A 26862-nucleotide genomic window follows, 5' to 3' on the forward strand; every position below is an offset into this window, starting at 1 on the left:
TCTCTCTCTCTCTCTCTCTCTCTCTCTCTCTCTCAGCCATCTGTTTTGGTTTCAGCTTAAGCGATTAGCGTTACAACACTAAGGCACTGTTTCAGGGCTCACTTTAAAACTCCAGGCTTTGTCTTCATCAAAATACCAGCTAATTTTGCCCTGCCTCAAAATCCCTGGGCTTTGAAAAGTCTACTTAAGATCTTTACAGGGCTGTACTCACATATACACATTCAAACAGTAATAAACACAGAGGTACACACATTCCCACACTCACACTCACACACACACGCATAGCTCTAAAGGGCAATCTGGGCCAGCAAGACATCTCAGTCAGCTGAACAAAAACTTCCATGAGTAGTCTGGCTGACTCAAACTAAATGATTCTGCTGCTCTGTCATTGGTTTACTTTAATCTGACATCATTGAAGTAATTTGAGGAGGGGAACAAGGCCGGACTAGCATTCAAGAGAGAACCTCAGGTTCTGACTCAATGAGGAGAAGAAACTAATGTCTGAGAGCAGCGTTTGTTTGGAGCAATTGGTAGCCAGGTAATTATATGAGTGTGCATTAGCCTTACACGGCTTCATCCTTACATAGCTTTATACAGCGCCTTGCAAAATAATTCATCCCCCTTGGCGTTTTTCCTATTTTGTTGCATTACAACCTGTAATTTAAATTGATTTTTTTTTGGGGGGGGGGGGTTTCATGTAATGGACATACACAAAATAGTCCAAATTGGTGAAGTGAAATGGAAAAAATTACTTGTTTAAAAAAAAAATACAAACGGAAAAGTGGTGCGTGCATATGTATTCACCCCTTTGCTATGAAGCCCCTAAATAAGATCTGATGCAACCAATTACCTTCTTAAGTAACATAATTAGAAATATAAAGTCCACCTGTGTGCAATCTAAGTGTCACATGATCTCAGTATATCTACACCTGTTCTGAAAGGCCCCATAGTCTGCACCAAAACTAAGTAAGGGGCACGATGAAGACCAAGGAGCTCTCCAAACAGGTCAGGGACAAAGTTGTGGAGAAGTACAGATCAGGATTGGGTTATAAACATCCCACGGAGCACCATTAAATCCATTATTAAAAAAATGGAAAGAATATGGCACCACAACAAACCTGCCAAGAGAGGGCCGCCCACCAAAATTCTCGGACCAGGCAAGGAGGGCATTAATCAGAGAGGCAACAAAGAGACCAATGATGACCCTGAAGTATCGGACCACTTTAAGCTGTACACGCCACAGAGCTGGGCTTTATGGAAGAGTGGCCAGAAAAAAAAGTCATTGCTTAAAGAAAAAAATAAGAAAGCACGTTTGGTGTTTGCCAAAAGACATGAGGGAGACTCCCCAAACATATGGAAGAAGGTACTCTGGTCAGATGAGACTAAAATTGAGCTTTTTGGCCATCAAGGAAAACGTTATGTCTGGCGCAAACTCAACGCCTCTCATCACCCCGAGAACACCATTCTCACAGTGAAGCATAGTGGTGGCAGCATCATGCTGTGGGGATGTTTTTCAACGGTAGGGACTGGCAAACTGGTCATAATTGAAGGAATGATGGATGATGCTAAATTCAGAGAAATTCTTGAAGGAGACCTGTTTCAGTCTTCCAGAAATTTGAGACTGGGACGGAGGTTCACCTTCCAGCAGGACAATGACCCTAAGCGTACTGTGTGTGTGTGTCCGGATATACAGTAGAGTACTTTATCAGATCCTATATATTAATATTGTTACAGTAGAGTACTTTACCAGATCCTATATTCTGTAGTCTAGTCCCTACAGAGTGTATTAATATTGCTGTTTCTTAATGTCAACAGTTGTTGATGAATATCATGGTGCTAAAATGACTTTACATGTTTCGATTCACTGAGAGTCTTTTTGAGTGGTCCAGCTCCGGCTATGAATGATTGTCACGTCCTGACCCTAGTAAGATGTCAATTTCTATAGTAGTGTAGGGCAGGGCGTGACAGGGGGTGTTTTTGGTTTATCTATGTTTTCTATTTCTATGTTTAGGTTCTAGTTTGTCTATTTTTATGTTGGGATTGTTTAGGGGTTGATCTCTAATTGGAGGCAGCAGATCCTCATTGCCTCTGATTAGAGATCAGTTTTTTTCTCATTGTGGTTGGTGGGTTATTGTCTTTTGAGTAGTGTGCTGCGTCACGGTTTGTTGTTTTCCTATTTTCAAGTTATTCAGTGTATTGCATTCAGTTTCACTTTTAATAAATATGTGGAACTACGAAAACGCTGCATCTTGGTCCGATCCTTCGAACAGCCGTGACAGACCCAGTGATTCAGTGTGGAATTAATACCAGATATTGTCATTCAAGAACTAGAATATTTTGAAGGGCTTTTAGAGGTTTCACAGTTGCAATTGGTGTGTTATGGTTTGGTTCTTGAAGAAATACAACTTTTTAAAGGAGTTCTTCCTCATGTGGATAATCTAAGTTGATAGTAGGAATAACTGTGCTGGGCTTGTTTTCTAGCTTCACTTTGAATCGTTTGTAGTTCTGAGGCTGATACACTTTTAACGTCCACTGTGTAACTGTACATTGATTCACATGCACTGTGTGAACTCAAACTCTCCTCTCCTCTCTGTGTAACTGTACATTAAACTGTCTCTCCTCTCCTCTCTTCTCTTCAGGTTCACTGGTCCTAACCTGCCATCTCCAATCATCAGCAGTAAGAACTGGCTAAGACTACACTTTACCTCTGATGGAAACCACAAGCTGAGGGGCTTCAGTGCCCAGTACCAAGGTATGACACACACACATGTATACATTCACACACGTCCCCAGGCTCATCACTCAGAGGGTCGTAGTTCAGGGCAGAAAACAGATGAACAGGAAAATGGATTAGTGTGTCCAAATGCAAAATACAAACCTCAATCTCATCTAATCTCACCTCCACTCTTCCTCTCATCTTCTCACAGATCAAAACAAGGGATGAGGAGAGGGGAAAAAGAGGGAGAGAGTGGAAGATTGAGAGAGAGAAAAAATGAGAGCGAGAGGGAGTGGAAGAGAGAGAGAGAGAAAAAATGAGAGAGAGAGAGCGAGAGGGAGAGTGGAAGAGAGAGAGACACACAGAGAGAGAGAGAGACAGAGAAAGAGCGAGAGGAAGAGAGACAAAAAGAGGGAGGCAGAGGAGAGGAAGGGAAGATAGGATTACAGGTCCTGTGTTAGTTAAATGTATACAACGGGTGGTTCTAATCCTGAATGCTGATTTTGTTAAAACGTTTTAGCCGGTGTCTATTCCACAAGTTACCACCGGCTAAATCTATTAAGTTAAAAAGCCTATTTACTCTGTTACATCTGACTGCGCATTCCGCTGTCTCATCAGCCCAGCCAGGCAATTTATAAACTTGATCTAAACTATAAAAAGCATCTAGACATTATCTCACATTTTTATTAGACTAACATTTGCAAAATTGTTTCAATATTCAAATATGATCTCTAGCTGTCCCATAATAATGAACGTGTCGGGACGAGACAGACAAGCAGCGTTTCTCAGCCAGTCAAAATCATGAATCAATTGGCATCATTTTTATGGATATATACAAAGAAAGTTAAAACGAAACGAAGTGCAATTAGTATGCAGTCTTTCCAGTTTCAGTGTTTGAAGTGATTGAAATAAATGTCACTAGAAAACAGCTTGAACAAAAGCAAATGCAGCTACTGTTGTTATTCTGTCTGCACTGTTTGACGTGACTGTAACTCAGCCATAGTTGGCTAGCTAGCAGGCAAGGGATAAGAACGCCGCCAGCCAGTATGGCAATGGAACAAGTAGAACGAACGACATAGATACAGAACAAAAACACTGAACGACTGGGTCATTGCAAAAATCACTGAAGCTGGAGACTCATATCTCCCTCACTAACTTTAAGCATCAGCTGTCAGAGCAGCTCACAGATCACTGCACCTGTACATAGCCCATCTGTAAACAGCCCATCCAACTACCTCATCCCCATATTGTTATTTATTTTTTGGTCCTTTGCACCCCACTATCTCTACTTGCACATTCATCTTCTGCACATCTATCACTCTAGTGTTTAATTGATAAATTGTAATTATTTCGCCACTATGGCCTATTTATTGCCCTACCTCCCTTACCTCATTTGCACACACTACATATAGATTTTTTATATTGTGTTATTGACTGTACGTTTGTTTATTCAATGTGTAACTCTGTGTTGTTGTTTGTGTCATACTGCTTTGCTTTATTTTAGCCAGGTCGCAGTTGTAAATGAGAACTTGTTCTCAACTAGCCTACCTGGTTAAATAAAGGACTTGTTCTCAACTGGCCTACCTGGTTAAATAAAGGACTTGTTCTCAACTGGCCTACCTGGTTAAATAAAGGTTAAGGTAAAACATTTTTTTAAACTTCTCTGTTAAAACGAACCAATAAAATGAACGACCAGCCGGTTTGGCTTGCAACCATAGATTTGTGTCAGGACTATATCTTGTGGAAGGATGAAATAGTATGAATAAACGTAATCATAATAATGTTGTTATTAATGAAAATATGTCAATCATTGTTTGATTATGTTGGTAACCCGTTGTATAAAAGTGATAATGTCCTTGAAGCTGGTGTTTTGGAGGATATATTGGACGGTCTGCCGGCCCTCGACAACACCCGTGCCAATATATCCTACAAACACGTTTTTCTCAGGCATTATCACTTAAATATAAATCCATTACTGAAATCAGAGAGAGGAGGAGGACTAAGACTTTAATTAGATTAACGAATGGCCTCCTCCCTCATTCTCCCCTCCATCCCCCCCACATGGTATCCTTTCACACAATCCTCGATAGACACAGCTCATTTCAAATGAGTCACATTTGATATTATATCCGCTCTCTTACATTTATAACCCTCACACTCTTTTCTTCTATCCATCTGCATGTCTGTTTCCTCTCTCCATCTGCATGTCTGTCTCTCTCTGTTTCCTCTCTCCATCTGCATGTCTGTTTCCTCTCTCTCCCTCTGCATGTCTGTTTCCTCTCTCTCCATCTGCATGTCTGTTTCCTCTCTCTCCCTCTGCCTGTCTGTTTCCTCTCTCCATCTGCCTGTCTGTTTCCTCTCTCCATCTGCATGTCTGTTTCCTCTCTCTCCCTCTGCATGTCTGTTTCCTCTCTCCCTCTGCATGTCTGTCTCCTCTCTGTTTCCTCTCTCCATCTGCATGTCTGTTTCCTCTCTCTCCATCTGCATGTCTGTTTCCTCTCTCCATCTGCCTGTCTGTTTCCTCTCTCCCTCTGCATGTCTGTTTCCTCTCTCTCCATCTGCATGTCTGTTTCCTCTCTCCATCTGCATGTCTGTTTCCTCTCTCCCTCTGCATGTCTGTCTCCTCTCTGTTTCCTCTCTCCATCTGCATGTCTGTTTCCTCTCTCTCCCTCTGCATGTCTGTTTCCTCTCTCTCCCTCAACATGTCTGTTTCCTCTCTCTCCCTCTGCATGTCTGTTTCCTATTTCCCTCAACATGTCTGTCTCTGTTTCCTCTCTCTCCATCTGCATGTCTGTCTCTCTCTGTTTCCTCTCTCCCTCTCCATGTCTGTCTCTCTCTGTTTCCTCTCTCCCTCAACATGTCTGTCTCGCTCTGTTTCCTCTCTCCCTCTGCCTGTCTGTTTCCTCTCTCTCCCTCTGCATGTCTGTTTCCTCTCTCTCCCTCTACATGTCTGTCTCTCTCTGCTCTGCTGTCTTTACATGTCTCTCCCTCTCTTCTGTTTCCTCTCTCTCCCTCTACATGTCTGTCTCTCTCTGTTTGTTCTTTACATGTCTGTCTCTCTCTCTGTTTCCTCTCCCCCTCTACATGTCTCTCTCTCTGTTTCCTCTCCCCCTCTACATGTCTCTCTCTCTGTTTCCTCTCCCCCTCTACATGTCTCTCTCTCTGTTTCCTCTCCCCCTCTACATGTCTCTCTCTCTGTTTCCTCTCTCTCTTTTTCTCTGTCTCTCCGATCCACTCATCTCCTTTTCTCACAATGCACCTTCATATCTCTATTTTAACAAACCTAACTTATTGGTAAATCTCAGCAAGGCCTCAGTGCTATAGGTTCACAGGGTGTGTCAGGAATATTGTTGCTATTTTCACTGTTACAATTATCGGCGCACTTGCTTCCGTTGGCGTGAAAGGGCCGGGTTTTGATGAATGAACAAGTTGTGGGTGTGTCGAGGCTTGGCCCCCTCACTGGCCAATCAAAATGTGCTCCATGGTGTTCTCATTGTGTACGTACAGTATTTTATGTATTGCCTTGGAATCAACTCCAATTCCAATGTTAGTCTGTTATAGTTTGATATCCTCTCTAGGGCAGGCGGGACGAATTCGTCCCACCTACGCAACAGCCAGTCTAATCCAGTGGCGCGATTTTCAAATACCTTAGAAATGCTATTACTTCAATTTCTCAAACATATGACTATTTTACAGCTATTTAAAGACAAGACTCTCGTTAATCTAACCACACTGTCCGATTTCAAAAAGGCTTTACAACGAAAGCAAAACATTAGATTATGTCAGCAGAGTACCAAGCCAGAAATAATCAGACACCCATTTTTCAAGCTAGCATATAATGTCACAAAAACCCAGAAGACAGGTAAATGCAGCACTAACCTTTGATGATCTTCATCAGATGACAACCCTAGGACATTATGTTATACAATACATGCATGTTTTGTTCAATCAAGTTCATATTTATATCAAAAACCAGCTTTTTACATTGGCATGTGACGTTCAGAACTAGCATACCCCCCCAAACTTCCGGGGAATTTACTAACAATTTACTAAATTACTCACGATAAACGTTCACAAAAAGCAGAACAGTTATTTTAAGAATTATAGATACAGAACTCCTCTATGCACTCGATATGTCCGATTTTAAAATAGCTTTTTGGTGAAAGCACATTTTGCAATATTCTAAGTACATAGCCCAGCCATCACGGGCTAGCTATTTAGACACCCGGCAAGTTTAGCACTCACCAATATCAGATTTACTATTACAAAAGTTTGATTACCTTTTGTTGTCTTCGTCAGAATGCACTCCCAGGACTGCTACTTCAATAACAAATGTTGGTTTGGTCCAAAATAATCCATCGTTATATCCGAATAGCGGCGTTTTGTTCGTGCGTCCCAGACACTATCCGAAATGGTAAATCAGGGTCGCGCGCATGGCGCAATTCGTGACAAAAAAATCTAAATATTCCATTACCGTACTTCGAAGCATGTCAACCGCTGTTTAAAATCCATTTTTATGCCATTTTTCTCGTAAAAAAGCGATAATATTCCGACCGGGAATCTCCATTTAGCTAAACAGAGGAAAGAAAACAAAGCTTTCGGTCGACGCGGGCACGAGCCTGAGTCTCACAGTACTGTAACCAGCCACTACCCAAACGCGCTACTTTTTTTCAGCCAGAGCCTGCAAAGCCACGATTCAGCATTTTGCCGCCTTCTGAGAGCGCATGGGAGCCGTAGGAAGTGTCACGGTACAGCTAAGATCCTCACTCTTCAATAAACAGAGACAAGAAGAACGACACCTTGTCAGACAGGCCACTTCCTGCATGAAATCTTCTCAGGTTTTTGCCTGCCATATGAGTTCTGTTATACTCACCGACACCATTCAAACAGTTTTAGAAACTTTAGGGTGTTTTCTATCCAAAGCCAATAATTATATGCATATTCTAGTTACTGGGCAGGAGTAGTAACCAGATTAAATCGGGTACGTTTTTTATCCAGCCGTGTCAATACTGCCCCCTAGCCCTAACAGGTTAAATGGCTTACAGAAACGAAATAACAAAATGTAGACCTATATTAGCTAAATACATTAAGTTGAACCCATTTGCAGTCCACATTGTTCTAAGCAATTGTATGTCTTTAATAACATTCTCACTGATATAGGGGCTAGGTCTACTGTAAATTACATTATGGCTGAGCATAGACATGCCAAACATTGTCAATAACCAAGATTCAATTAATTATTGATAAGGTGCAGGCTCAGGGTCAGGCAGAGAGGTCATGGGGGCGGGTACAGGGTCAGGACAGGCAAGGCAAGGGTCAAAAACCAGGAGGATGAGAAAAGAGAGACTGGGGAAAAGTGGGAGCTGAGACAACCGCTGGTTGGCTTGACAAACAAGATGAACTGGCAACAGACAAACAGAGAACACAGGTATAAATACACAGGAGATAATGGGGAAGACGGGCGACACATGGACGGGTGAAACAGATCAGGGCGTGACAAAAGTGAAAACAGGTTTTTAGACATTTTTGAACATTTATTAAAAATAAATATATCTTATTTACATAAGTATTAAGATCCATTGCTATGAGACTCAAAATTGAGCTCAGGTGCATCCTGTTTCCATTGATCATCCTTGAGATGTTTCTACAACTTGATTGAAGTCCACCTGTGGTAAATTCAATTGATTGGACATGATTTGGAAAGGCACACACCTGTCTATATAAGGTCACACAGTTGACAGTGCATATCAGAGCAAAAACCAAACCATGAGGTCGAAGGAGTTGTCCGTAGAGCTCCGAGACAGGATTGTGTCGAGGCACAGATCTGGGGAAGGGTACCACAAACTCTATGCAGCATTGAAGGTCCCCAAGAACAGTGGCCTCCATCATTATTAACCTCTATGGGCTAGGTGGGACGCTAGCGTGCCACCCGTGGTGCACTCCATCAACAGCAGGTGCATTTCAAGAGCGGCAAATTTGAATCCAAATAAATGTCAAAATTCAAATTTTTCAAACATACAACTATTTTACACCCTTTGAAAGATAAACATCTCCTTAATCTAACCACGTTTTACGATTTCAAAAAGGTTTTACGGCGAAAGCATAAATTTAGAGTATGTTAGGACAGTACATTTACAAGAGTTGTGTGTAATGTTTTGTCAAGTCAAAGACAGGGTCACCAAAACCATAAAACCAGCTAAAATGATGCACTAACCTTTTACAATCTCCATCAGATGACACTCCTAGGACATTATGTTAGACAATGCATGCATTTTTAGTTCTATCAAGTTCATATTTATATCCAAAAACAGCGTTTTACTATGGCATTGATGTTGAGGAAATCGTTTCCCTCCAATAACCGGCAGTCAAGTCAGCGTCACAAATTAAATAATTAAAATTAGAAAACATTGGTAAAATATTATATTGTCATTTAAAGAATTATAGATTTACATCTCTTGAACGCAATCAACTTGCCAGATTTAAAAATAACCTTACTGGGAAATCACACTTTGCAATAATCTGAGCACTGCGCCCAGAAAAATACGCGTTGCGATACAGACTAGACGTCATGTTGGGGAGATCTAAAATCGAAAATACTATGTAAATAATCCATTACCTTTGATTCTCTTCATCAGATGTCACTTCCAGGTATCACAGGTCCATAACGAATGTAGTTTTGTTCAAAAAAGCTCATCATTTATGTCCAAACATCTCCGTCTTGTTAGCACATGATCTAAGCCAGCCGGACTTCTCGTCACGAACGAGGGGAAAAAATATATTTCCGTTCGTTCAAACATGTCAAACGTTGTATAGCATAAATCATTAGGGCCTTTTTTAACCAGAACATGAATAATATTCAAGGTGGACGAATGCATACTCTTTTATAACGTATTGGAACGAGGGTACCCAACATGAACTCGCGCGCCAGGTGTCTAATGGGACATCATCGTTCCATGGCTCTTGTTCGGTCAGATCTCCCTCCAGAAGACTCAAAACACTTTGTAAAGGCTGGTGACATCTAGTGGAAGCAATAGGAAGTGCCAAAATATTCCTCAGCCCCTGTGTTTTTCAATGGGATAGGTTTAAAGTCAATACAACACATCAGGTATCCACTTCCTGTCAGAAAATGTCTCAGGGTTTTGCCTGCCAAATGAGTTCTGTTATACTCACAGACACCATTCAAACAGTTTTAGAAACTTTAGAGTGTTTTCTATCCATATATAATAAGTATATGCATATTCTAGTTACTGGGTAGGATTAGTAACCAGATTAAATCGGGTACATTTTTTTTATCCAGACGTGCAAATGCTGCCCCCTAGCCCTAACAGGTTAAATGGAAGAAGTTTGGAACCACCAAGACTCTTACTAGAGCTGGCCGCCCAACCAAACTGAGCAATCATGGGAAAAGGGCCATGGTCAGTGAGATGACCAAGAACCCGAAGCATGGTGGTGGCGGCAGCATGCTGCGGGGATGTTTTTCAGCGGCAGGGACTGGGAGACTAGTCAGGATCAAGGTGAAGATGAACGGAGCAAAGTACAGAGACATCCTTGATGAAAACCTGCTCCAGAGTGCTCAGGACCTCGGACTGGGGTGATGGTTCACCTTCCAACAGGACAACGACCCTAAGCACACAGCCAACACAACAAAGGAGATGCTTCGGGGCAATTCTCTGAATTTCCTTGAGTGGCCCAGCCTGTGCCCGGACTTGAACCCGATCGAACATCTCTGGAGAGACCTGAAAATAGCTTTGCAGCAACGCTCCCCATCCAACCTCACAGAACTTGAGAGGATCTGTATTGAAGTGTGCCATGCTTATAGAGTCATACCAAAGAAGTCTCAATGCTGTAATCGCTGCCAAAGGTGTTTCAACAAAGTACTGAGTAAAGGGTCTGAATACTTATGTAAATGTAATATTTCAGTTTTTTTCTTTTTAATAAATTATCAAAAATGTCTAAAACAGTTTTTGCTCTGTCATTATGTAGTATTGTGTATAGGTGATGAGGGGGACAAAATGATTTAATAAATTTAACAACGTAACAAAATATGGAAACCGTCAGAGGGTCTGAATACTTCGTGAAGACACTGCATGAACCTAATCAGAACCATCTCCAGATCAGATCGCATTCACACATCACCAGATCAGATTGCATTCACACCATCTCCAGATCAGATCGCATTCACACCCACACCATCTCCAGATCAGATCGCATTCACACATCTCCAGATTAGATCGCATTCACACATCTCCAGATCAGATCGCATTCACACCATCTCCAGATCAGATCGCATTCACACCCACACCATCTCCAGATCAGATTGCATTCACACATCTCCAGATTAGATCGCATTCACACATCTCCAGATCAGATCGCATTCACACCCACACCATCTCCAGATCAGGTCGCATTCACACCCACACCATCTCCAGATCAGATCGCATTCACACCATCTCCAGATCAGATCGCATTCGCACCATCTCCAGATCAGATCGCATTCGCACCATCTCCAGATCAGACCGCATCCACACCATCTCCAGATCAGATCGCATTCACACCATCTCCAGATCAGATCGCATTCACACCATCTCCAGATCAGATCGCATTCACACCATCTCCAGATCAGATCGCATTCACACCATCTCCAGATCAGATCGCATTGCAAATCGCCACAGACGTTAGCACCGTAAAACCAGGAAGGTGAATCCTTCTAATAAGTCTGGATGTAACAAAATTTAATGAAAAATAAACAATACATTTTTTGTGGGAGGAAAATGTAATTATATCATAAAATCAGTCATTGCTTTGCAATCAGCTTTTGTTACAGTAGGCCTAAGGGAAGCCTTGAGTTTCGAACATATGAAATGGACAACAAGCTATTTTTACAGGTTACAGATAACTTCAAAATATGAGGTATACCGGTATTCACAGAGGTTCTCATCTCTTGTTTCATGATGGGCACGGACATGTTGCCTACATCATGGAGGGGGTTTTACGCACGTACGAAACGGGACCTGCATGGCTAAAATAATGTGGCCCTGAGCTACAATGCAGAGATCAGAAGGGAATGTGAGCTCACTGTTTTACTCCTCTCAAACTTTAGATTTTATTAAAACTTTGGTGATTAAGATTTATTTCCAAGCGGTCTCAGAAACCAAACGCTTTATCTACAGTCTTTCATTTTTTTTTTTATTTAACTTGGTAAGTCAGTTAACAAATTCTTAGTTGCAATGACAGTCTACCAGGGAAGAGTGGGTTAACTACCTTGTTCAGGGACAGAACAACAGATTTTTACCTTGTCAGCTCTGGGTTTCGATCCAGCAAGATTTTGGTTATTGTCCCAACGCTCTAACCACTAGGCTACCTGCCACCCCAGTCTCCTCTACTGAATTGGGCAGACCCAAAAAAAGGCCTTCACTGAGAGAAGGGCGGCTTTGCTTGGTTTTCAATCAAATGAAATCAAATGGTAAAAAATATGACGTTTTTATTTTTGCTGAAATACAAAGTTTACAGGCACCAGAGGCACAATATGCTACTCTTGTTCCATGCTCATATGGTCAGTGTGTGCCACGGCTGGATAGGCTGTGTTTCCTCTGTCACAATTCATACCATAACCAACTGCATTACTGATTACAAAAAACTGTTTTGATTGATCTTCTATATCAGGCTGGTCTTAATATCCCTATCAGGCTGGTCTTAATATCCCTATCAGGCTGGTCTTAATATCCCTATCAGGCTGGTCTTAATATCCCTATCAGGCTGGTCTTAATATCCCTATCAGGCTGGTCTTAATATCTCTATCAGGCTGGTCTTAATATCCCTATCAGGGCTGGTCTTAATATCCCTATCAGGGCTGGTCTTAATATCCCTATCAGGCTGGTCTTAATATCCCTATCAGGCTGGTCTTAATATCCCTATCAGGCTGGTCTTAATATCCCTATCAGGCTGGTCCTAATATCCCTATCAGGCTGGTCTTAATATCCCTATCAGTGCTGGTCTTAGAGGCGAAGGTTGAGATCCATGCGTCCTCCGAAACACGACTCTGCCAATCCATTTTTTTTTTACATAACAAAAATTGCAAACTAAGTTGCGTTTGACACTAGAGCCTCATTTAACGCCAGCCTGAAAATAGAGCAATTAAGATTTGAAGTGTGGTTTGGCATAAGTCACAGGCTTTGAACATTTTAATAATGATTTGAAAATACAAACGTTTAACCAACAAGAACAATTAGCTGTTGTTGATATATGAAATAATCAAGTAATGATGAGTGCGTTAGTTAGATATTTTAATAAACAATGCATCTAAATATCCCCCCCCCCCCTTTGCAATTAAGACTGAACCATTGAACACCAGGAAGAGTCGCTGCTATGTCATCAGCAGCTAATAGGGATCCTGATAAACCATTTAATACAAAAACACTATCTCATTGGGGTCTAATTGGGATATCAACAGTTCATTGTGCCCACTCTGAATTTACCCTAATGTACCACCCATACAAAGTCTAGAATTAAATATCTTATATTCATTCACATCACATTCAATGTTTTCAATGAAATATTAGTGTACTGTGGAAACCATACGCTGCCTTCCAGAATCCGTGCGGGAAATCAAGGGATGTCAAGGGGGGGGGGGGCAAAAACGGAGCTGGTGCGCCGCGGAGAGTAACGCTATAAAGTTACAGATAAATCCGCTCTTGACAGAATCACAAGATAAAGTGATAGCTTGATCCTCGTGCTATTGTGTTTCCCCAATGGGATCCTATGAACCAGATAGTGTTAACTAATACCGTACCATCTCTCAGTGGATCTTATAATAGAAGAACCGGACAGCGTTGTAGGCTGATACAGTACCATGCTTAAGCGGACCTGCTCGGCTCTGTGTGTGTGTGTGTGTGTGTGTGTGTGTGTGTGTGTGTGTGTGTGTGTGTGTGTGTGTGTGTGTGTGTGTGTGTGTGTGTGTGTGTGTGTGTGTGAGGTTGGGTGTGTGTGTGTGTGTGTGTGTGTGTGTGTGTGTGTGTGAGGTTGGTTGGTTGAGTGTGTGTGTGTGTGTGTGTGTGTGTGTGTGTGTGTGTGGGTTGGTTGGTTGAGTGTGTGTGTGTGTGTGAGGTTGGGTGTGTGTGTGTGTGTGTGTGTGTGTGTGTGTGTGTGTGTGTGTGTGTGTGTGTGTGTGTGTGTGTGTGTGTGTGTGTGTGTGTGTGTTGAGTGAGGTTGGTTGGTTGAGTGTGTGTGTGTGTGTGAGTGAGGTTGGTTGGTTGAGTGTGTGTGTGTGTGTGTGTGAGGTTGGGTGTGTGTGTGTGAGTGTGTGTGTGTGTGTGATGTTGGTTGAGTGTGTGTGTGTGTGAGTGTGTGTGTGTGTGTGATGTTGGTTGAGTGTGTGTGTGTGTGTGTGTGTGTGTGTGTGTGTGTGTGTGTGAGGTTGGTTGGTTGAGTGTGTGTGTGTGTGTGTGTGTGTGAGGTTGGGTGTGTGTGTGTGTGTGTGTGTGATGTTGGTTGAGTGTGTCTGTGTGTATTGTTCGTTCTAGTCTCTATTATGGTCCTATCTGTAGTCTTGGAGGGCATGCTGTCTATTTGTCTGTATACATGAGGGTCTAACAACAGATGAGACCTTGGCTTTATGGAATCAAAACACTGAGGAACGACGTGTAGGTTTGTGTGTGACTGTACATTATCCTCTGATCTCTACAGTACTGATTAAACAGGTTAACCTGACTGTACATTATCCTCTGATCTCTACAGTACTGATTAAACAGGTTAACCTGACTGTACATTATCCTCTGATCTCTAAGGTACTGATTAAACAGGTTAACCTGACTGTACATTATCCTCGGATCTCTACAGTACTGATTAAACAGGTTAACCTGACTGTACATTATCCTCTGATCTCTACAGTACTGATTAAACAGGTTAACCTGACTGTACATTATCCTCTGATCTCTACAGTACTGATTAAACAGGTTAACCTGACTGTACATTATCCTCTGATCTCTACAGTACTGATTAAACAGGTTAACCTGACTGTACATTATCCTCTGATCTCTACAGTACTGATTAAACAGGGTAACCTGACTGTACATTATCTTCTGCTCTCTACAGTACTGATTGTACATTCTCCTCTGGTCTCTACAGTGAAGAAGATGACAGAACTGAAGTCCAGAGGAGTGAAGATGATGCCCAGTAAAGACAATCACCACAAGATATCAGTGTGTAAGTAATGTTCCTATTTGATGTACACGTGTTACCATTCATACCAGTGTGTAAGTAATGTTCCTATTTGATGTACACGTAAGAATATTCTAAGATAAATACACAACGCAGAGGACTAGAGGTCAAGAGGGAGTTACCGGTCAATGGAAATAGTTGTTTGTCTGTTAATGGGAACTGACGATTAATGGGGACCTGATGATCAATGGGGACCTGATGATCAATGGGGACCTGATGATCAATGGGGACCTGATGATCAATGGGGACCTGATGATCAATGGGGACCTGATGATCAATGGGGACCTGATGATCAATGGGGACCTGATGATCAATGGGGACCTGATGATCAATGGGGACCTGATGATCAATGGGGACCTGATGATCAATGGGGACCTGATGATCAATGGGGACCTGATGATCAATGGGGACCTGATGATCAATGGGGACCTGATGATCAATGGGGACCTGATGATCAATGGGGACCTGATGATCAATGGGGACCTGACGATCAATGGATCGGGGACATGGGACGGGTTTCAGTCCGAGACTCACAGATACATGTGGCAAGTTCTCATTGGTCCAAATTGTCTATACATTGAGGCCTTAAACGGGATACTTGGTATTTGGCCATTGGTCCAATTTTATTGCAAGGAATTCTAATTGGTCAACCACAGGCTAGGGCTGGGTTATAAACTACATCCTGTCTTTTAGTTCAGTGGAGAGAATCACTGAGGAAGAATAAACATCTACCATCTACTTTCCAGCATAACAACTATAATACATTCTCTTTGAATAAATATATTGTTCTTCCCCTGATTTGCTTTGGGGTCTGTATTGTTAAAGAATAACATCAACTGCTAACAATAGTCTTATTACCATACCTAGTCTTATTACCATACCTAGTCTTATTACCATACCTAGTCTTATTACCATATCTAGTCTTATTACCATACATAGTCTTATTACCATACCTAGTCTTATTACCATACCTAGTCTTATTACCATACCTAGTCTTATTACCATACCTAGTCTTATTACCATACCTATACGTGTGGAAGTAGAGTTCCCAGTTCTTATACACTTGTTGACGTACACCTTTCGAATTGTCTTCTACAACAGTTTTTCCTGCAAAGTCACACAAAGAGGTTTCCTCTCTCCTCCCCAGTGGTGGAACGGCACAGAGAGAGAGGGATAAACGATTGTCTAAAACACAGGGAGGGATAAATGACTGTAGAAACAGAGAGAGGGGATCCGGGGAGGGATAAATGAGTGTAGAAACAGAGAGAGGAGATCCGGGGAGGGATAAATGAGTGTAGAAACAGAGAGAGGGGATCCGGGGAGGGATAAATGAGTGTAGAAACAGAGAGAGGAGATCCAGGGAGGGATAAATGAGTGTAGAAACAGAGAGAGGAGATTGAGGGTTAAAGATACAGGAGGTGTTAAAGTGTGTCCCAAACAGTACGTTATTCCCTGTGTAGTGCACTACTTTCGACAAGTGCTCTGTGGGCCCTGGTCACATGTAGTGCAGCATCTAGAGAATAAGGTGCCATTTGGGACATTTTCTTAGTGTGAGTAAATATGCAGAGAGAAAGTAATGGACGACAGCACTAATTGCATGGCCTGCCCTTTTCTCCGTGGCTCAGTGGCAGTCAGAGAGAGCTATGTGTTCCAAATGGGACCCAATTCCCTATTAAGTGCACTACTTATGACTTGTGTTGGTTGAAGGTATTACACTACATAGGGAATAGGGTGCCACTCTCCATTATCTTCAGTCACTGAGTCTTCATGTACATTTCTAACACCTTCCGCAGGAGAAGAACTGGCGAGGGAGTGAATGAGAGGGCCTCTCTGCCCTTTTTTCTATGTATTTCCCTCTTCCTCCCACCGTTGTCTTCCTCTTTCACCTCTTCCTCCCACCCTTGTCTTCCTCTTTCACCTCTTCCTCCCACCCTTGTCTTCCTCTTTCACCTCTTCCTCCCACCCTTGTCTTCCTCTTTCACCTCTTCCTCCCACCCTTGTCTTCCTCTTTCACCTCTTCCTCCCACCCTTGTCTTCCTCTTTCACCTCTTCCTCCCACCGTTGTCTTCCTCTTTCACCTCTTCCTCCCACCGTTGTCTCCCTCTTTCACCTTTTCCTATTATCTGCTGTGAAAATACTTTCTCCTTAACTTAACAAGTCCTTACCCCTATTCCTCTGTTCTACTCCTCCTTCCTGCTTCGTGTGGACTCTCGCACTTCCTCACCTTTCTGCATCCTCACTAATCTCCCTCCTCAAGATAATCTTTCTACTCCTCTAGTCCTCTACCTCCATCACCTCATACCGATCTCAACTAGTCCTCTACCTCCATCACCTCATACCCATCTCCTCTACCTCCATCACCTCATACCCATCTCCTCTAGTCCTCTACCTCCATCACCTCATACCCATCTCCTCTAGTCCTCTACCTCCATCACCTCATACCCATCTCCTCTACCTCCATCACTTCATACCCATCTCCTCTACCTCCATCACTTCATACCCATCTCCTCTACCTCCATCACCTCATACCCATCTCCTCTAGTCCTGTAGTCCTCTACCTCCATCACCTCATACCCAACTCCTCTAGTCCTCTACCTCCATCACCTCATACCCATCTCCTCTAGTCCTGTAGTCCTCTACCTCCATCACCTCACACCCATCTCCTCTAGTCCTCTACCTCCATCACCTCATACCCATCTCCTCTACCTCCATCACCTCATACCCATCTCCTCTACCTCCATCACCTCATACCCATCTCCTCTACCTCCATCACCTCATTTCCATCTCCTCTAGTCCTCTACCTCCATCACCTCATACCCATCTCCTCTAGTCCTCTACCTCCATCACCTTATACCCATCTCCTCTAGTCCTCTACCTACATCACCTCATACCCATCTCCTCTAGTCCTCTACCTCCATCACCTCATACCCATCTCCTCTAGTCCTCTACCTCCATCACCTTATACCCATCTCCTCTAGTCCTCTACCTACATCACCTCGTACCCATCTCCTCTAGTCCTCTACCTCCATCACCTCATACCCATCTCCTCTGGTCCTCTACCTCCATCACCTCATACCCATCACCTCTAGTCCTCTACCTCCATCACATTATACCCATCTCCTCTACCTCCATCACTTCATACCCATCTCCTCTACCTCCATCACTTCATACCCATCTCCTCTACCTCCATCACTTCATACCCATCTCCTCTACCTCCATCACCTCATACCCATCTCCTCTACCTCCATCACCTCATACCCATCTCCTCTACCTCCATCACCTCATACCCATCTCCTCTACCTCCATCACCTCATACCCATCTCCTCTACCTCCATCACTTCATACCCATCTCCTCTAGTCCTCTACCTCCATCACCTCATACCCATCTCCTCTAGTCCTCTACCTCCATCACCTCATACCCATCTCCTCTAGTCCTCTACCTCCATCACCTCATACCCATCTCCTCTACCTCCATCACCTCATACCCATCTCTTCTACCTCCATCACCTCATACCCATCTCCTCTACCTCCATCACCTCATTTCCATCTCCTCTAGTCCTCTACCTCCATCACCTCATACCCATCTCCTCTAGCCCTCTACCTACATCACCTCATACCCATCTCCTATAGTCCTCTACCTCCATCACCTCATACCCATCTCCTCTGGTCCTCTACCTCCATCACCTCATACCCATCTCCTCTAGTCCTCTACTTCCATCACATCATACCCATCTCCTCTACCTCCATCACTTCATACCCATCTCCTCTACCTCCATCACTTCATACCCATCTCCTCTACCTCCATCACCTCATACCCATCTTCTCTACCTCCATCACTTCATACCCATCTCCTCTACCTCCATCACCTCATACCCATCTCCTCTACCTCCATCACCTCATACCCATCTCCTCTACCTCCATCACCTCATACCCATCTCCTCTAGTCCTCTACCTCCATCACCTTATACCCATCTCCTCTACCTCCATCACCTCATACCCATCTCCTCTAGTCCTCTACCTCCATCACCTCATACCCATCTCCTCTGGTCCTCTACCTCCATCACCTCATACCCATCTCCTCTACCTCCATCACCTCATACCCATCTCCTCTAGTCCTCTACCTCCATCCCTCATACCCATCTCCTCTACCTCCATCACTTCATACCCATCTCCTCTACCTCCATCACCTCATACCCATCTCCTCCTTCGTCCTTCTCCTCTTTATTTTCATTCTCATTCTTCTCTCCTCCACCTCTTCCTCTCTCGGTCCTGCTGCCTTGGTTACCGACCAGTTTTTCGTTCCCCTAACGATGACAGGCCTGGCCTTTTCTCCCTCATCAATATTCAGAGCCGCCCAGAGTCCCGGCTAATCAGCCGGTGTCACATTGGCTTTGGCCCCACCTGTCGGGCCTTTGACCCCGCCCTGTCTGTTAAGGAGCCTGCCGGGGTTGGCTGGCTCACCGACCCTGTGTCACTTCCCCTTCCTGTCTCAATCAGTTGATATGTTTTAGCAGAATGCTGTCGTCTGGGAGGAAAGGGGTAAAGATATTTTGAACTAAAGACAAAAAGATGATAATGTTGATTATGATAATGAGGGCCAGAGGCAGGAAGAGTGCACAGGGAATATAATTACATAACCTTACAAAATGTATTAGGAAATATTATGGCTAAAATAATGCCATTGCCAATAATACAATAATGTTTTATGCTGAACCAGTAATAAAGGTGGCATTTTGAAATGTAATTATCTGTCATTTATTAACAGCGTTGTAACAAAGCATATTCCTCTGATATCCACTTGTAGACAGAAGTGTCTCCGGAGACAATGGAGTCATGTCACAAACATTCAAATCACACCAAATATGGTTTAACTCTACCTACCTGTACATATTACCTCAATTACCTCGACTAACCATGTGCCCCCACACATTGACTCTGTACCGGTACCCCCTGTATATAGCCTCCACATTGACTCTGTACCGTAACACCCTGTATATAGCCTCCACATTGACTCTGTACCGTAACACCCTGTATATAGCCTCCACATTGACTCTGTACCGTAACACCCTGTATATAGCCTCCACATTGACTCTGTACCGTAACACCCTGTATATATCCTCCACATTGACTCTGTACCGTAACACCCTGTATATAGCCTCACTATTTATCATTTTTCTGCTGCTCTTTAATTATTTATTATTTTTATTTACATTTTTTACTTAACAATTTTTCTTTAAACTGCATAGTTGGTTAAGGGCTTGTAAGTAAGCATTTCACTGTAAGGTCTACACCTGTCGTATTCAGCATTTCACTGTGAGGTCTACCACACCTGTTGTATTCAGCATTTCACTGTAAGGTCTACTACACCTGTTGTATTCAGCATTTCACTGTAAGGTCTACTACACCTGTTGTATTCAGCATTTCACTGTAAGGTCTACTACACCTGTTGTATTCAGCATTTCACTGTGAGGTCTACACCTGTTGTATTCATCATTTGACAATTTATATATATTTTTTATTTGAAATGCAGGCCCAAAATATTAACATTTGAAATGCTATGTTATTTTACTACGTTCTTTACTGACATTGGTAATAAAGATCCGAGTCAATCCCTTCTGGCTCTAGTAATCAGGAGATGTCAGAGCAGGCAGAATGCTGTTTAGCCTAGCTGTAGGAAACTGTGCCAATGTGTTTGATCAAATTGGACTGAGAAACCAACAGAGAGTGATTGATATATAAAGTTGAAGTCAGAAGTTTACATACATCTTGGCCAAATACATTTAAACTCAGTTTTTCACAATTCCTGACATTTAATCCTAGTAAGAATTCCCTGTCTTAGGTCAATTAGGATCACCATTTTATTTTACGAATGTGAAATGTCAGAATAAAAGTAGAGAGAATTATTTATTTCAGCTTTTATTTCTTTCATCACATTCCCAGTGGGTCAGAAGTTTACATACACTCAATTAGTATTTGGTAGCACTGCCTTTAAACTGTTTAACTTGGGTCAAACATTTTGGGTAGCCTTCCACAAGCTTCCCACAATAAGTTGGGTGAATTTTAGCCCATTCCTCCTGACAGAGCTGGTGTAACTGAGTCAGGTTTGTAGGCCTCTTTGCTCGCACACAATTTTTCAGTTCTGCCCACAAATTTTCTATAGGATTGACGTCAGGGCTTTGTGATGGCCACTCCAATACCTTGACTTTGTTGTCCTTAAGCCATTTTGCCACAACTTTGGAAGTATGCCAGGGGTCATTGTCCATTTTGAAGACCCATTTGCGACCAAGCTTTAACTTCCTGACTGATGTCTTGAGATGTTGCTTCAATATATCCACATAATGTTCACATAATTTTCCTCCTATTTTGTGAAGTGCACCAGTCCCTCATGCAGCAAAGCACCCCCACAACATGATGCTGCCACCCCCGTGCTTCACGGTTGGGATGGTGTTATTCAGTTTGCAAGCCTCCCCCTTTTTCCTCCAATAATGACCATAACGATGGCCAAACAGTTCTATTTTTGTTTCATCAGACCAGAGGACATTTCTCCAGAAAGTACGATCTTTGTCCCCATGTGCAGTTGCAAATCGTAGTCTGGCCTTTTTATGGCGGTTTTGGAGCAGTGGCTTCTTCCTTGCTGAGCGGCCTTTCAGGTTATTTCAATATGGGACTTGTTTTACTGTGGATATTTTTGTACCTGTTTCCTCCAGCATCTTCACAAGGTCCTTTGCTGTTGTTCTGGGATTGATTTGCATTTTTCATACCAAAGTGCGTTCATCTCCAGGAGACAGAACGAGTCCCCTTCCTGAGCTGTATGACGGCTGCGTGGTCCCATGGTGTTTATACTTGCGTACTATTGTTTGTACAGATGAACGTGGTACCTTCAGGTGTTTGTAAATTGCTCCCAAGGATGAACCAGACTTGTCGAGGTCTACACATTTTTTTCTGAGGTCTTGGTTGATTTCTTTTGATTTTCCCATGATGTCAAGCAAAGAGGCACTGAGTTTGAAGGAAGGCCTTGAAATACATCCACAGGTACACCTCCAATTAACTCAAATGATGTCAACTAGCCTATCAGAAGCTTCTAAAGCCTTCTAAGGACTTTTCAATTAATAAAGGATGACATGCTACAGGCAGCAGCTCTCAGTCACACACACACACACACACACACACACACACACACACACACACACACACACACACACACACACACACACACACACACCATGTATGGAGATGCAGGTATGCTATACTGCTGACAGGAAAACACAACTTCCGACTTCAACATTCAGAAAGTTTTCAAAAACACTTGACTTTTTCCGCATTTTGTTACGTTACAGCCTCATTCTAAAATGTATTAACTTGTTTTCTCCCCTTATCAATCTACACACAATACCTCATAATGACATTGAATTTTTTTTTTTGCAAATGTATATAAGTACATAACTATTCAGACCTTTTACTCAGTACTTTGTCGAAACACCTTTGGTACAAGCTTGGCACACCTGTATTTGTGGAGTTTCTCACATTCTTCTCTGCAGATCCACTCAAGCTCTGTCAGGTTGGATGGGGAGCGTCTCTGCACAGCTACAGTGGCTTGCGAAAGTATTCACCCCCTTGGCATTTTTCCTATTTTGTTGCCTTGCAACCTGGAATTAAAATGGATTTTTGGGGGTTTGTATCATTTGATTTACACAACATGCCTACCACTTTGAAGATGCAAAATATTTTTTATTGTGAAAAAACAAGAAATAAGACAAACAAACAGAACTTGAGCCCCCCCCCCCCCCAAAGTCAATACTTTGTAGAACCACATTTTGCAGCAATTACAGCTGCAAGTCTCTAGTTGTGTCTTTATGAGCTTGGCACATCTAGCCACTGGGATTTTTGTCCATTCTTCAAGGCAATACTGCTCCAGTTCCTTCAAGTTGGATGGGTTCCGCTGGTGTGCAGCAATCTTTAAGTCATACCACAGATTCTCAATTCGATTGAGGTCTGGGCTTTGACTAGGCCATTCCAGGACATATAATTGTTTCCCCTTAAACCACTAGAGTGTTGCTTTAGCAGTATGCTTAGGGTCATTGTCCTGCTGGAAGGTGAACCTCCGTCCCAGTCTCAAATCTCTGGTAGACTGAAACAGGTTTCATCAAGAATTTCCCTGTATTTAGCGCCATCCATCATTCCTTCAATTCTGACCAGTTTCCCAGTCCCTGCCGATGGAGAACATCCCCACAGCATGATGCTGCCACCACCATGCTTCACTGTAGGGATGGTGTTCTCTGGGTGATGAGAGGTGTTGGGTTTTCGCCAGACATAGCGTTTTCCTTGATGGCCAAAAAGCTACATTTCAGTCTCATCTGACCAGAGTACCTTCTTCCATATGGTTGTGGAGTCTCCCACATTTTTTTCTTTAAGCAATGGCTTTTTTCTGGCCACTCTTCCGTAAAGCCCAGCTCTGTGGAGTATTCGGCTTAAAGTGGTCCTATGAACAGATTCTCCTATCTCCACTGTGAAGCTTTGCAGCTCCTTCAGGGTTATCTTTGGTTTCTTTGTTGGCTCTCTGATTAATGCCCTCCTTGCCTGGTCTGTGAGTTTTGGTGGGCGGCCCTCTCTTGGCAGGTTTGTTGTGGTGCTTGGTGGTGCCCCTTGCTAAGGGATGTTGCAGACTCTGGGGCCTTTCAGAACAGGTAAATACCGAGATCATGTGACAGATCATGTAACACTTAGATTGCACACAGGTGGACTTTATTTAACTAATTATGTGACTTCTGAAGGTAATTGGTTGCACCAGATCTTATTTAGGGGCTTCATAGCAAAGGGATTGAATACATATGCACGCACCACTTTTCTGTTTATTTTTTAATATTTTTAAATAAGTTACTTTTTTTCATTTCACTTCACCAATTCAGACTATTTTGTGTATGTCCATTACAAAAATCTATTTAAATTACAGGTTGTAATGCAACAAAATAGGAAAAACGCCAAGGGGAGGAATACTTTTGGAAGGCTCTGTATTTTCAGGTCTCTCCAGAGATGTTCGATCGGGTTCAAATCCTGGCTCTGGCTGGGCCACTCAAGGACATTCAGAGACTTGTCCTGAAGCCACTCTTGCATTGTCTTGGCTGTGTGAGGTCCTGAGCTTTTCTACTTTTCTTTTGCTTAGTTCAGCTCTAGGAAGGTTCTTGGTGGTTCCAAACTTCTTCCATTTAATAATGATGGAGGCCACTGTGTTCTTGGGGACCTTCAATGCCGCAGACCTTTTTTGGTACCCTTCCCCAGATCTGTGCGTCAACACAATCCCATCTCGGAGCTCTACGGACAATTCGTTCGACCTCATGACTTGGTTTTTGCTCTGATATGCACTGTCAACTGTGGGACCTTATATATATATAGATGTGTGTCTCTATCCAAATCTGTCCAGTCAGATCAATTGAATTTCACACGTTGACTCCAGTCAAGTTGTAGATACATGGAGACAGGATACAACTGAGCTCAATTTTGAGTCTCATAGCAAAGGGTCTGAATAGATATGTAAGTCATTATGGGATATTGTGTGTAGATTAATGAGGAAATTGTGTAATTGAATCCATTTTAGAATAAGGCTGGTTTTGTTGAAATGTGCTGTACCTAATTTACCTTGATTTTTGCTGGATGCTATGTGAAACACTGATTGTTTATTTTACTCTCTCTTTCATCTTTCTCTCTCATCCCCTTCCTTCTCTCTCTCTCTCTCATCCCCTTCTCTCAGTGTCTCAGATGGGTGTGGCCCAGGGACATAACATGTGTCCAGACCCGGGGATCCCTGATCGAGGGAAAAGAAAAGGATCTGACTTCAGGTAAAAACGCAACATACAAAACAGGAACAGAAACACATTTAGCAGAGAGAGGAGAGAGATAAGGAGAGAGAGAAGTAGAGAAGGAGAGAGGAAGGAGGATAGAAGGGAGAGGAGAGAGAAGAGAGAGACAAGGAGAAGGAGAGAGAAGGAGAGAGGAGTGAGAGAAGGAGAGAGGAGAGGGAGAGAGGAGAAGGAGAGAGGAGAGAGGAAGGAGGATAGAAGGGAGAGGAGAGAGAGGAGAGAGACAAGGAGAAGGAGAGACAAGGAGAAGGAGAGAGGAGTGAGAGAAGGAGAGAGAAGAGTGAGAGAAGGAGAGAGGAGAGGGAGAGAGGAGAGAGGAGAAGGATAGAGGAGAGAGACAAGGAGAAGGAGAGAGAAGGAGAGAGGAGTGAGAGAAGGAGAGAGGAGAGGGAGAAGGAGAGAGGAGAGACACAAGGAGAAGGAGAGAGAGAAAGAGAGAGGAGTGAGAAGGAGATGTGGATGAAAATCTGTTGAGGAAGAGAAAATAATGCATGTGTTGTTTGTTTTCGAAAACACAACTAAGGAATAGACCACTGGGTATAGAGAGGTAATGACTAAGGAATAGACCACTGGGTATATAGAGGTAATGACTAAGGAATAGACCACTGGGTATATAGAGGTAATGACTAAGGAATAGACCACTGGGTATATAGAGGTAATGACTAAGGAATAGACCACTGGGTATAGAGGTAATGACTAAGGAATAGACCACTGGGTATAGAGGTAATGACTAAGGAATAGACCACTGGGTATATAGAGGTAATGACTAAGGAATAGACCACTGGGTATATAGAGGTAATGACTAAGGAATAGACCACTGGAGGCTGGGTGCCACGGTGCACTTCTCCTGGGATGAGGGTTTATGAGCTGGATGTGTATAACCCCCTGTCTCTCTACCTCCCCCTACAGGCTGGGATGAGGGTTTATGAGCTGGATGTGTATAACCCTCTGTCTCTCTACCTCCCCCTACAGGCTGGGATGAGGGTTTATGAGCTGGATGTGTATAACTCTCTGTCTCTCTACCTCCCCCTACAGGCTGGGATGAGGGTTTATGAGCTGGATGTGTATAACCCTGTCTCTCTACCTCCCCCTACAGGCGAGGTGCCACGGTGCACTTCTCCTGTGATGAGGTTTATGAGCTGCAGGGCTCTAAGAGCATCAGCTGCCTGAGAGTCACAGACAGCTACGTAGGATGGAGCGACGACCGACCCATATGTAGAGGTATGGAGGTCTTTTAGGGTGTGTCTGTGTGTGTCTGTGTGTGTGTCTGTGTGTGTCGGTGTGTGTCGGTGTGTCGGTGTGTCTGTGTGTGTCGGGGTGTGTCGGGGTGTCTGTGTGGGTCGGTGTGTCGGGGTGTCTGTGTGGGTCGGGGTGTCTGTGTGTCTGTATGTGTCTGTGTGTGTCTGTGTGTGTCTGGGTGTGTCGGGGTGTCTGTGTGTGTCGGGGTGTCTGTATGTGTCGGGGTGTCTATGTGTGTGTGTGTGTGTGTGTCTGTGTCTGTTCATATGTTTATCTGTTGTCTTAGCTGGACAGGCCTGAAACTGACCCTCATGTATCCATGCTGAACATTCACCTGCCCACAGGGCATATATCCTCCGTTCTCCCCGACGTTCTGTGACAGGCGGACAGAACGGACGGAAGAACCTACAGTATGTGTGTCGTCCAATCTGCCCACTGGCTGTGTGGCTTTGTTGTTCAAAAGCCTAATCACCCAAACAGGCTGATGTGTCAAATGTTAGATGGCTGTTTTTCTATTTCCAATGATTGTGTCTGAATGTATGAGAGTATAACAGAGAGATAGAGTCCCATCTCTATTTTCAATCGTGTGTGTGTGTGTGTGTGTGTGTGTGTGTGTGTGTGTGTGTGTGTGTGTGTGTGTGTGTGTGGTCTGTTTGGTGGATGCTCTGGATAGTAGATAGGAGTGTAGCTACTTTGCTGTAGGAGATGAGAGTTGAGATGACACACAGGTTAATACACTATATAACTTTATACCCTGCAGGCCCCTCTATCATCAGATTATCACTAGAGTACTTTATACCCTGCAGGCCCCTCTATCATCAGATTATCACTAGAGTA

General features: G+C 43.3%; 1 protein-coding gene across 1 annotated transcript in view; it reads left to right on the forward strand.

Moving 5' to 3' along the window:
* csmd2 (CUB and Sushi multiple domains 2) overlaps positions 1–26862 on the forward strand; it is a 776204-nt gene that overhangs the window by 363767 nt on the left and 385575 nt on the right. The window contains exons 6-9 of the mRNA XM_045695078.1: positions 2640–2752; positions 14840–14917; positions 24678–24765; positions 25883–26007. Coding sequence (XP_045551034.1) covers positions 2640–2752; positions 14840–14917; positions 24678–24765; positions 25883–26007 — 404 coding nt within the window. The remainder of the gene's footprint in view (positions 1–2639; positions 2753–14839; positions 14918–24677; positions 24766–25882; positions 26008–26862) is intronic.

Source organism: Salmo salar, chromosome ssa14, assembly GCF_905237065.1.
Source record: "Salmo salar chromosome ssa14, Ssal_v3.1, whole genome shotgun sequence".
Classification (NCBI taxonomy): domain Eukaryota; kingdom Metazoa; phylum Chordata; class Actinopteri; order Salmoniformes; family Salmonidae; genus Salmo; species Salmo salar.